Source organism: Chanodichthys erythropterus, chromosome 13, assembly GCF_024489055.1.
Source record: "Chanodichthys erythropterus isolate Z2021 chromosome 13, ASM2448905v1, whole genome shotgun sequence".
Classification (NCBI taxonomy): Eukaryota; Metazoa; Chordata; class Actinopteri; order Cypriniformes; family Xenocyprididae; genus Chanodichthys; species Chanodichthys erythropterus.
The window spans coordinates 22,317,726-22,330,335 of NC_090233.1; the positions used below are offsets into that span (position 1 = coordinate 22,317,726).

A 12,610-nucleotide genomic window follows, 5' to 3' on the forward strand; every position below is an offset into this window, starting at 1 on the left:
AAGTTCAAAATAGTCCCACAGTGCATGCTGACTTGCTGTTTTTGAATGCCAGAAGGCTTCTAAGAAACATACTTGTTTGGCTCAAATGAACTCCAAACCATCTTAAAGGTCCCATGTCATGCTACTTTCTGGATGCTTTTATATAGACCTAAGTGGTCCCTAGTACTGTATCTTAAGTCTCTTTCCCGAAATTCAGCCTTGGTGCAGAATTTCAGCCACTACAAGCCAGTCCCACAATGAGGTTTCCTCAGGACGTGCCTTTTCTGTGTCTGTAGCTTTAAATGCTAATGAGGAGGAGAGAAGGCGGGGCAAGGTGGAGGGTGGGTGTGGCCTTAACCAGCTCATGGCCACTGTACCATGCGCTAATGTTGACAGTGGATGTATTGCAATGGCTTGTATACACACAGTCGTTAAAGCTTTTCCATTTGACCCAGAATCTGATCCGGATGGAGAAGCAACGGTTGACGAAGTTGCAACTCAGCAGGATGTCTCCAAATGGTTAGTTTAAAACATTGTATCTGGATACGGTAATTTAGTTGGTTTAAGTATGCTGTTACAGTTATTATCATGTAGCTAATGCTAGCCTACACCGTTGGCTCTTCATGTTGCTCTGATTTGCTATCGTACATATTATATATATATATATATATATATATATATATATATATATATATATATATATATATATATATATATATATATATATAAGCTATAGACAGTAACCAGTGCAACCAAATTAGTCAGACCTCTGCCATTATAACAAATACCTTTTCGGATAGGTGCCATTGTGGAAAATGTGCTACCATGCCAACATCATTTATTTGTTTACATATTATATATTTCATAAATCTTAAAAGTTTTTGCAATCTTATTACAATTACATCAAGCTCTGCAATCTGGAAATGTGGATATCGCGTGTGCCAACAGCAGAACAGTTATCCAAACAACAAAGTTATCGCATTACAGTGTGTGTATTCATGCACATACTTGATTCTGTCTACCTTTACATTAGCGACAGTAACTGGGCTGTATTGGCCCACGTTGAGGAAACAGTCGTTGGTGAAATGTGTGGCACAGACATACAAAACTTTGGGAAGTTGTATCAGTGCATTACCAGAGAAAATAAAATTAACCCACTGTTTCTTCATAAGCTCGGATGAAGGAACTAAAAAATACTAAGGTGTTCATTTGTACATCCAAACACTGAGCAACTGCCATGCTTCGCTCGTTTACAAGGCATGATGTCTCTCGAGGGGAAAAAAATATATATATATATATATATATTGTGCTCGAATCTCACTGTATTAGCTAATTTTCTCATGGGCGGGCAAAGCAGAGAAAGGGAAATCTTTCCCCATATGACAACATATAGGGAAGATTCCAGATTGGGCCATCTGCGCTTTCATTTTCTCAATTTACCCAGGGCTCGGTTTACACCCATCGCCTTTTCTAGCCACTGGAGGACCATATGCAGGCTAGGGGAACTATTAATGTTAAAAAACCTCATAAAATTACATTTTCATACAATGGGACCTTTAAAGGGTTAGTTCACCCAAAAATGAAAATTCTGTCATTAAGTACTCACCCTCATTTAATTCCAAACCCGTAAGACCTTCGTTCGTCTTCAGAACACAAATTAGGGTATTTTTGATGATCAATTTTTTTTTTGTGCAAAAAAAAAATTCTTCTCTTCAGTGTTAGCCTCCGATGCTTTTGTAAACACAGTGGTGCGCTTCCGGGTTCTATGTCAGAACGCCGACTCAGTATTGCCCGGCCTCTGCATCAGCACTACACGCTTATGTCGTGGTGCTCACGTGAAGCATTGGAAACTGACACGGAAGAGAAAAAAATTCTTGAATAAAGTCGTTATTTTATTATTCTTTGTGCACAAAAAGTATTCTCGACGCTTCATAAAATTAAGGTTGACCCATTGTAGTCACATGGACTATTTTAACAATGTCTTTACATTTCTGGGCCTTGAAAGTGGTAATTGCGTTGCTGTCTATGGGGGATCAGAAAGCTCTCGGATATCATCAAAAATATCTTAATTTATTTTCTAAAGATGAACAAAGGTCGTACAGGTTTGGTACAAAATGAGGGTGAATAATTAATGACATAATTTTCATTTTTGAATGAACTAACCCTTTAAATCTGTTTAAAACCCTTTAAATGTTTTCCAATCAGTCAGGTAACCCGACTAGTTGATATTACAAATATGTAGATATCCACACTTACCCACTTAGCGATAGGACATCCCTGAGTGCTCTTTCCTTCTCGCCCTGTGTAAACCACCCTCTCAATACGAATGGCTTCACCCTTCTCTCCATACCTGGAATAATAAGGGGAGAGAAGGGGATAAAGGTAACTCAAATTACAGTTTAATAATGCAACATGAATACAACAGCACTACTCAATCTTAATGAAGACTCATTTTAAATCACTTTATACTTTGGATTATTTGGATTTAAGGCAGTCATGCCAATGTGAAGAGTTTGGTATAGCTTTATGATATTATGAATATGAATGATGATATTGTGATACATTGAAATGTATTGAACGGTTACATTTGATACTCAGTTCTACTACACACATTTGTATATGATGGCCCATGTTTGCAGTCAACAATTGCTTGTCTCCTCAAATAAAAACTCTCAGGGCATGAGCATGACAGCAGCATGTGGGAAGTATAAATACTGTCAGTTATAACTACACAGTCTGGTGGATAAGCTTCTAAGATCCACAGGGGTGGGCTATAAGGTCAAAGGCCACAAAGGGGTCAGGCTTAGGCTTAAGAAGGCTATAGCCACTGTCTGACAGACAAACAAAGGGGAGGTTCTTCCTCTACCAACCAGCTCCCCCTCTATCTCAGAGGAGATGACTCAGGCTATAGAAATTACAGCCACTATGCCCTCAATCAGCTCTCAAATAAAGCAATGAGAGTGGACAAGTGTACCAGAGGTCAGCAAATGTGAAGATACTCTATCCAAATGGGTCAAGGAAGTTTTAGGTTCTGTATGCTTACAGGGGAAAGGGGGCAACACCCTGTGGAGCTTTTCATATTCCTCTTCATATTCCACTTCTGAATGATCACAGGATCATTAAAGTATTATTAAAAGTTTTTAGTCCTCAGGGAATACAGTATATCAGGTAATCTCATTTATAGCAATTTAACGTGATTTAACGCATAGAATGAACATTTTGAACATATGAACCCTATATGATAGTGCTCCTGTAAAGAGAATACTACAGGATACTCATTGCTTCAAGCTTTAATATGTACCCTTTATATATATATATATATATATATATATATATATATATATATATATATATATATATATATATATATATATATATATATATATATATATATATATACCCCAGCCTTTTCATCACTTCATCTCCTCCTTTAATTTCCTCTAAATTCTTTCTCTTTCCCCCTGCTATTCATTGTCTCTCTATCTCCCTGTCTCTCCCCTGTGTCGATCTGCTGATGCCAATATTTCCTGTTTCTCCTGTTGGATTCTGGGTCAGGAATTCCCTGGGGACAAGATCATAGAGAAGGAAGGTGGGAGGAGGGGAATGGGAGAGCAAACGGCAGAAAAGAGAGATGCTTATCCTCAGCTGGTTAAGAATCTGTTGCCAGGATCCAACTGCCAGAGCTTCCAAACAACTCTCTCAGAACAATGAAAGGGTCGCTAGGGAACTCTTAAAGCAAATGACGTTGGGTCAGCATTATTCCTCTGTGTTTTCTGAAGATTAATAACTTCTGTTTTGAACAGTAGAAAAATATATTTTAATCTATAAATGGATTTTCATTTGAGTTTGTCTGATTGTTACTCATTGTATGTGTATGACAATATTTTCCTCCAACTTTTTTTGCTAACTAAAAAAATACAAGACAGAATAGGCAATTGCTAGAGAATAAGCAAGCAAGCTGAACTTTAAATTCAACATTCAAAATAGTTTCTCCAGCTATTTCCCTCAATAAAAATTCATTTTAAAGTAGGATCTCACATGGCCCTTAGGTCATGTCCTGTAGGTTGTGTTTGCAAAAAAAATATGCCCACAACAAAATGTGCGAAGGAGACATTATGGAATGCAGTGTGAACCAATAATGATTCAAGAATCTGACTCGTGCCTCTCACCTCTCTTCCATCAGTTTTCTGACTGAAGCCATGTCTGGCCCAGACCCCAAGTGGTTGTAATATGGGCCCTCGTCCTTTTCTAGGATTTGGTCTAAGGGAGACAAAGAGTGAAAGAGAATGCAGATTAAAGCATGGACACACTCTTGTACTCTTGTAATATTGGTTGATTCAGATTGCTAATGTGTAATACCATTAGAATGATAGTATGAGTCAATCCTGTGTGTGGGTGAGCAAAAAAGAGAAAGTCTTATGAAAAAAGTGTTCGTGAGAAAAGAAAAACATCTAGTGGATACTACCTGCTTACTCAGCAGCGTAAAATACTGTAACAGTAATAAGTGTAAGAATAGCTAAAAATATAGGAAAAACAGTGCTTTTGAGAATGGCAGACTGAGAGAAAAATGATACAACAGTCAAATATATATACTAGATATATTCCCCATGTTAAAATCAATATAAAGACTGTAGAACTGCTGAATGTACTACATATGTGACGTGTTTTGTGTGGTTGTAAGTATCAAATGGCACTGGGTGTTCCCTGTGGTGTTGACTGTGCTATAAGGATTCACTATGGAAACCTCCCTTCTATTGTCCTTTGCTTTTAGTAACAGTCAAGCTCCAACTAGTGTTCAGGCACAGCTTACTACCCTTGAATGAACATTTTCTTAAATGATTTCTTTCATATTTGGCAAATAATTTTGACAATTACATATCACGCGTATAATAAGGTTTATATAATGAGGATAGCTTATCAGAATATCTTTCAGTAGAAATTTGAAAAAAATTGTCAGCTGTTGTTACAATGCAACAGGACAACTTTCACACAGTTCAGCAAAACCTCTGAAATGACAAAATAAGACATACGAGGGCCAAGCTGAGAGGTTGCAGTACATCTCTTCTCACCCTGTCCTCCCTAGTCCCTCCCATCTTTGATGTCTGACCACAGTATATCATATGATATATGAGCAGACTCTCTTCATTGTGTGACTGCCTCCTTTGGAGAAACTAGCTGTACTCACTGTACCAATAGCCTGAGCACAGACAGAAGGCGCTGCACTGCCCTGGCCCAAAGAATTACAATGGGTTCCTTTCTTCAAAACTATTGTTCCTCTGCAAGAGGCACAGAGAACAGACTGCAGAGCAATGCACGGTCCCTGATAGAGCATGCATTCTCAGACATGGCCCAACACTACCCTGAGAAATGTGCTGATGCAGAAATTACGTGATGAAAAAGAAACATTTGGGGCTTCCTGAAGGGTATTTTGATGATCAAAATTTAGTCTATGTTGTAGTCTAATGGAATAACCCTAACCCTAATATTTACTAGCAATAAAGCTAATTGTAATGAAGCTTAACTATAATAAAACATAAATTGAGCTAAAAAATAAATAAAAAAGATAGGGGTTAGGTGGGTTAGCTAAGCGGGTCTCATTGTCTGATCAGTAGAATGTAAGGGGATGTAGAGTGGGGTGATGTGCTGTGTTATGATAACATAAAATCTCAGTGTCTGTTTGAGAATATGAATGCTCTTCCCCAGTTTTGTTGACCAGACTTGTTTTCCCTCTGAATTCTCTCACACTTACCTACGCAGTCACAGATGGGAAAATCAGGTTGGGAATTTTTCCCTGGTGTATTCAGTAGGCTCTTGGTGGGAGTGTCCAGGTAGCGCAATGGTGACTCAAGAAAACCTTTAAGTGAAGGAGAGGAGGGAAACATATCCTTGGTGGGAGTATTCAAATCATCCCCCTCTCTGTCTGCAGAGAAACATGCAGTTGTGGAGAGCACAGTCACGCCACCGGATGACTCGATCTTTACACGTTTAGTTGGAGGGGAGAATGGTGTAATGAAGGGGTAATTTCGCTCCAGAAATGCATCCTGAGCTACAGACGGGAGCTGCCCAGAAGGTTTCACGTCCACCTCACATTCCTCACTTTCCTGTTTGACAGTACAGAGCTCCTCAGATGGCAATGGTGTTTTTTCCTTCAGTCTTTCAGTCATGTCCTTTTGACCTTCATCCATGGGCTCAGACTCATTTGTGGGAACAGGAGGGCAGTTAACTGGCTGCGTTGGGGATGGTGACTCGGGTCTGGTTTGTCCTGAGTTTGGTTGTGACTCGGTCACCACTGGATGAGCAGGGCCATTCTCTGGGGTCTCTGCTGCAGAAGCTGAGGAAATGGTGTCCCCAAACTCCTCCTCAAACTGGCGAATCAGCTCTTCAAATTTAGGATCTAGGTTACTGAGGCCAGCCAGAGAAGGAATTGGCTGTGTTGTAGAGGTTTGAGGGGTGATACTGTTTGTTGGGACGCTGTCATTTGGCCCAGCTGGGCCTGAGCAAGCTATCACCTTCTGGGTGGATGGTGAAAGGACTGACACAGGGGTAGAAGAAGAATGAGTGTTTTCAGAGATGGGTGTACTACTGCCATTTAAAATGGATTCCTGAGATTGAGCTGGAGCTGGGTGGCTCTCAGCCACCTGAGAGGGGGGAAGCCCAGCTTCCATGCTTGGTAGAGATGGAACAAGCTGAGACAGGGATGGTGCATATCCTGCGGAGATTAAGGGAGGTTTCGATATTGTAATCTGGTTCTGTGGGAGAAAAGTTGGTTGGGAAGCTTTCTGTTTATGCTTCTTGATAACAATCTGTTTGGGTTTTGGAAGAGGTGTGCCCAGTGGACCAAACAGCCCACCCACTGGCTGCTTGAGAAGAGGAGAACTTTGAGCATTTTTTTTCTTTTTGGGTTCTTTGTGATCCTGTTTGATGGTTAAAGGACTCTCTGGGATAGACTGTGGCCACCATTTACGAAGGTTCTGACAAGCCATGGGGGCTAATGGACTAAAGGCAGGAGAATTAGAGAAGAGGTTACGCTTATGATGAAGGTGCTGCTGTAGTGCTGCCTGAGTTGAGTGCCTAATGGTGGGTGAAAATGGCTGACCCTGGAACAGCTGCTGGCCATTTACCATCCCCTCCTGGCCCATGACTGCACATCCTAAGCCCAGGTACTCCTTTGTATCCACCTCCTGTTTAATGTGGGGCACTCCAGCAAGGCTGCCCTTGCGACCATCCTGCAAGCTGGGGTGAAGGAGTGGGAACTTGAAGGCTGAGTTGGTGTACTTTCCACCGGTGTCTCCAAGGAGTTGCTTTAGCTCTGATACTGGGTCACTGCTGCCTTGGGATGGGTTTACAAAACGAAGCTGGGACTCTGTGTTCTCAATCATCCATGGGTTCCGAGGGGAGCTTCTCTCGCAGCTTCCAGCTGTGCCCTGGTTCCACTGCTGGGGTCGGGGATTAGGGGTTGATGGGTGCATGGTTGTAAATGGGGACTTGGAGGATGGGTATGGGGAAGCATAGTGAGATGAGTTAGGTGCAGGGTCCTCACCCTGAGACTGAGGTCTCTGCTGCTCCCATGATGATACCTCCGGGGGGTAATGTCCTGGAGCGATGGATCGTGGCATAGCAGAGGAGGCAGAGGAGGCCAAAACAGGACCAGAAGATGAAGAGACCACTTGTGGCATACTCTGGGGGTAGGAGGTTGGCAGATGCTGATGGTGATTTGCAGGTGAAGACTCGCCTGGAGAAACAACAGTTTGTGGGACAGTGGCAGACAACTGGGTCAGAGCCTCAATTGCAATGGCTGTTTGCAAGCTAACATTTCTTTCCTTGGCTATGGATAGAACACTAGGGGAGCAGGGAATAGGTGCTGGTCGGCCAAAGGGTCTAGGAGCAGAAGGCTGGTTAACAAGTGGCTGTGGATTTATGTCTTGCATACACAAGGGGTTACTTCCACATTGTTGAGGTTGGGATTGAGAATAACGATGCTGTGCATGTGGCTGTGGAGAAGCACCCGCAATCTTACAGGAACCTTTATCCTGGGAGTTAGCCACCATTTTGATTTGCTTCTCCAGCCACTCCAGGTAGTCAGGGCAGTCTGGGCCATCACAATCACAGTTAGGTGGCTTGTGGCCATGACGGGCCTTGTTCAGTGCTGCCTGAAGAGTGTTTAAATCTTCAGGGGGGTACAACTCACCATCCACACTTTTCTTTCTGGCCTCATCTCCTCCATTAGACATTTCCTGATGGAACCTTTCATACAGCTGAGCTGTAGGAGTCTGAGAAGTTTCATGGTTGGTGTAAGGTGGCAGTGAGCCAACAGTAGCAGAAAAGGCCACCAGGGTTCGTGCATCCTCCATATCCACATCATTCACTGGTGTGCTGGCATTTTGGCCACTCCAAGCACCCTGTTGAGATTCAGGATTTGAAGACTTCCCAGCTTGCTCAGGGACCCAGCCCGGTGTCTGGGAAATACATCCAGCCCCCTCATGGAAGTTGTTCTGGTGTTGCTCCCTGGCCACACCACTGACTTCTTCATCACAAGTATTTTCTTCATTTGCTGCATGTTTGCTAAGCCCATTAGACAGTTCATGGTTTAACACGCCTTCTTTCAGGCGGTCATGGGACCCAATTTCCATCTGGCCTCTTCCTCTGGGGCCATCCACTGAACCCACCACAGAAACAGTCTGTAGAAGAGCAAAAAACATAAGTTACTTGACAATGCTTCAGCAAACTGACAGTTTACATATATCTACTGAGTGTGTGTATATTCTTTAAATCTTTGTAAACCTTTTGTAGCAACAAAGTGTTATGCATTGAATACATCATACAAAAATAAAGAGTAAATACTATTTTAATATATTAATTGCCGACTAATTAAAACAAACATCATAGCATTTTGTCCTGGAATAGTGACATAATCATTTACCCCTATGAACTAAACAACATACTCTGACCTGTTGGACCATCTTGGTATTCTCTGTAAGGTTGCTGCCTGATTTGAAAGAAGACTACATAATACTTTGTCCCATGGAAATCCATGGGTTCTACATAATACTTTGTCCCATGGAGATCCATGGGTTGCCTTATGCTCTTCTTTTGCTCTCTCTGTCTTTTTTTCTCTGCTTGCAAGAAGAACACATTCCACAAAGACAACATAAAATTGGTTATTGGTGTATTGTCTAATTGAATTGATGTCATTGGGCAGACATTATTAAAATAACCTGAGTCTACCTCTACATTTTTCAAGGGCACAATTAAGACTGCTTCTACCAGTTCAACTGTCTCATGCAAATACAACCCCATATTTACAATTATAATAGAACTGGTAATGCCAAAGTCAACATACTGAGAAACTCTTCCTGGTTTTCAAATATCCTCTTTGCGGGTCTATAAGCTCTCTATTGTGCTTTTTTCTTGAAAGGGTTAAATGAATGTTGTGGAAAATTGTGAACTGGCTCCAGGTGAGTGTGAAAGGGCAATATCTATAAGCAACCATCTTCGTGGAACTTTTAAGTGATAATGTATTTCTAAAACATACTATAATATCATAAATTTAAGTGAATTATTTGTATAATGCCTTCAGTGCTCTTCTATGTGAAATGAAACGACATGAAATGAAAACCTGTTTGCTGCACAGAAGACAAATTCGGAGGGTTTTGTCCATGGTGAAGGCATATATTATAAAAGAGGACCTTGTGTTTTTATCATGTTAACTAAATAAAAAAAAAAAAAAAACCCACTAACATACATAACTCTGTCTATTCAGATGTTGTTTAAACTGCTGAGACAAGGTGTACACGTTCAAGAGCACCCATTTAAACCTCTCTGATTGTGCCTTCATTGTAACAGCCCTTTAAATGGGTTATACTGATGGGCAAGCTGTCCAGACACTTTGAATTCACCTTAACTGATGGTGTCTGTTTGGACCCCCATGGGTTGTGTGCCGGCCATTGAGTAGACTGTTTGTGTGTGCGTGTTTCAAAAGCATGTGTCAGACTAGTTACCCCACTTACCAACAATGGTCACACTTCAACTCTTCAAAAAAGCTGAACCACACAATTGTTACAACAGGCTATTTTTCCTCTTTTCAGTGATGCAATAAACACCCACGTGTATGCCTTCACGCTGAAAACTTTCAATAGTTTTCAGCTCAATATAGTCTTAGTGTCACCGTAGAGTTCACTAGAACACACTTGCTCACAAAAAAAGCACTAGATAGTTTGTATTTAAAAAAATCAGAGAGTTGATTTATTACATGCGCTGTTCAAGATGTGTATCTGATTCTTTGGATCAGTGACACACATTATATGCCGTACACCTGCAAATACACACCTGTCTTGACAGCAGAAAGCACGTGCTTAGGCAATTATCTGAGGCGTGCCAGGGCTTTCATTGCTGCCAAAACTCTCTCCCTCTTCTTACAGACACAGAGCTACTACTACTACCAAAACATTAACACGCCCAACCAGAAGAGACTGTAAAACCGGTTTTACTCAAAAGTATGAGGTGCCCTTTAAACTCTGTATGTTGCATCTACTATGTCTCAGAAATTGCACACAATTAACAGCTGTCTCAGAGATTGACAGCACAAAGCAAAAAACAAAACAAAAAAAACAAACAAAACAAATAAACAAACAAAAATCAGAGAGGCTGCAGACGGGTTTAAAGCCTAGTAGTAGACAGCTGAACACGGTAAGACACACAACCCCCCCCCCCCCCCCCCAAACCCCCCGCCCCCCTGTCCCTCGTACTCCGGTGCCTTTCACAATCAAAATACAAAGCTCAAGCATACATAGAGAGAAATTAACAGATTGGCATCTACTCACAGTGGTCTAGCTGTCCCGATAACGTTGCTGGAGAGACAAAGGTGGGAAACGTGGACAAGAAAGTGCATGGAATACGGCATTCGAGACAGTGCCAAATAAAAAAAAAAAAAAAAAGAAGCCAGCCGGTGGAAATCCACTATGGGTTCTTTTCTCTTTCAGTCCTTCTTTCTTTCTTTCTCTCCCTCTCTTCTCAGTCAGCCAGGCAGTGCGGCACACGGACGCACACACACTCACGCACGCACTCTGTCATACACACCTCCCCCACGCACACACACTCGCTCTGTTTCTCTTCCTATCGCCACTGTCGTTTCTCTCTTTCTCCCTCTCTCATTATGTCTCTCTGCTCCTCCCTTCCTTTTTCTATATTCTCCTTCTTCTTTCTGCTTTTTGCATTCACCGTCTGCTTTGCCTTAAAGCCCCCACCTCTCTCTATCGTTTGCTAGCTCACTCCCTCCCCCCTCCCTCGTTTTCTCCCTCCCTTCATTTTCCTCCTCCCCTCCTCTTTTCTGTGTGTGCAGAGTGAGAGAGGCCATTATCTGAGCCACATTGGGCACGTACGATGGAATGGTGGAGTGTGCAGGAAATACAGCCGCTGCAAACCATAGAGAGTGAGAGAAAGCACGAGTGGCAGACTGGCTGGCTACTGTGCTAAATAAAGGACTGTATGAACACAGATCTATGGCTTATGTGAAAGCAGAGATGCATGTTATTGTAGAGGTGTTTTGGTCTTGGTTTTTGGCTCCATAAGATGGAGGCTGCAGTAGTTAAATGTAGACGTCTACTCAGTCATCACACAACAGCTGCCATTTAGTGTTTAAGAAAAATACAAATAAACAAAAACAAAGAAACGGAAATGACTTGCGCCGATATATTTATTTCTTGTCATTATAGTGCTGTCCTCAATAGTTCACAGTCTGTTTGAACTCCGTATTGACAAGCGCTATATATTGCAAAACATCACAAGATGCTGATTTCGAACAGAAGATAGCTGGCAGAAGATGCTTAAAGAAGAAACATACACAGTTTCATGAGAGACTGTCAAACTGTGCAAGGAATGGCAGTCATCTACATCATATACAAAGCATATACATTGGTGCACTTATATAAACCGCAAATATAAGAGCCAAGCAGCAGCAAATGAGTCTCGAAGCCGAGGAACACAGGATGTGAGGGGGAAAGCACAGCGACTGTCAGAGGCAACCACAAGGTACAGGGAGGTTAACAGGAACCGCAGAGAGATAGGAAGCTCAAAGTTTTGAGGGAAAAGACAACGACCGTCACATAACACACATGCGATTATGCACAATTTTGCTGCTGGTATTATGACTCGATGGTGTTTATTCTGCTCGGAAGCGAGGGAAGGCGACGAGGTGCTTTTGCAGCGATACAGAAGGGGCAATGTTCGCGTGAGGGATTCGAGGGTAGGGAAGAGCAGAAGATAGAGACCACGATGGTAAGTGAGTGTTCGGTGTAAAAACTAATCACTCTCGCAGTCTTAATCGTGTTCTTTTCTAAGCCATTCTTACGCTTTCTTTCCTGCCTAAACACTTTGTTTCATGCCAACCCATCTCTTCGAACTCCGAAGCTTCTCAGCTGGGTCTCTCACGCTTGCTCTTTTGCTGGCATCTCTTCTATCTTTACCTCTCCCTTTTCTCCATGAGCTTATTTTTGTACTCGTTCTGTTCAGAGGAAAACACTGCAATCGTCTTTGACAGTTGCCAGAAAGCCCCTCGGTAGAATCGCTTTTGCATTATGAGGATGCGATCGCAGACTGCGTAACGTGCAATTTGTATGAACCCGCATAACCTCTT

At 42.0% G+C, this 12,610-nt stretch overlaps 1 protein-coding gene across 2 annotated transcripts in view; it reads right to left on the bottom strand.

Moving 5' to 3' along the window:
• tet3 (tet methylcytosine dioxygenase 3) overlaps positions 1-12,610 on the bottom strand; it is a 50,288-nt gene that overhangs the window by 7,970 nt on the left and 29,708 nt on the right. For both annotated transcript variants that reach the window (XM_067406620.1, XM_067406621.1), the window contains 3 exons: positions 5,729-8,657; positions 4,149-4,239; positions 2,236-2,329 (listed from right to left, as the gene is read on the bottom strand). In XM_067406620.1, the coding sequence (XP_067262721.1) occupies positions 2,236-2,329; positions 4,149-4,239; positions 5,729-8,657 (3,114 nt within the window). The remainder of the gene's footprint in view (positions 1-2,235; positions 2,330-4,148; positions 4,240-5,728; positions 8,658-12,610) is intronic.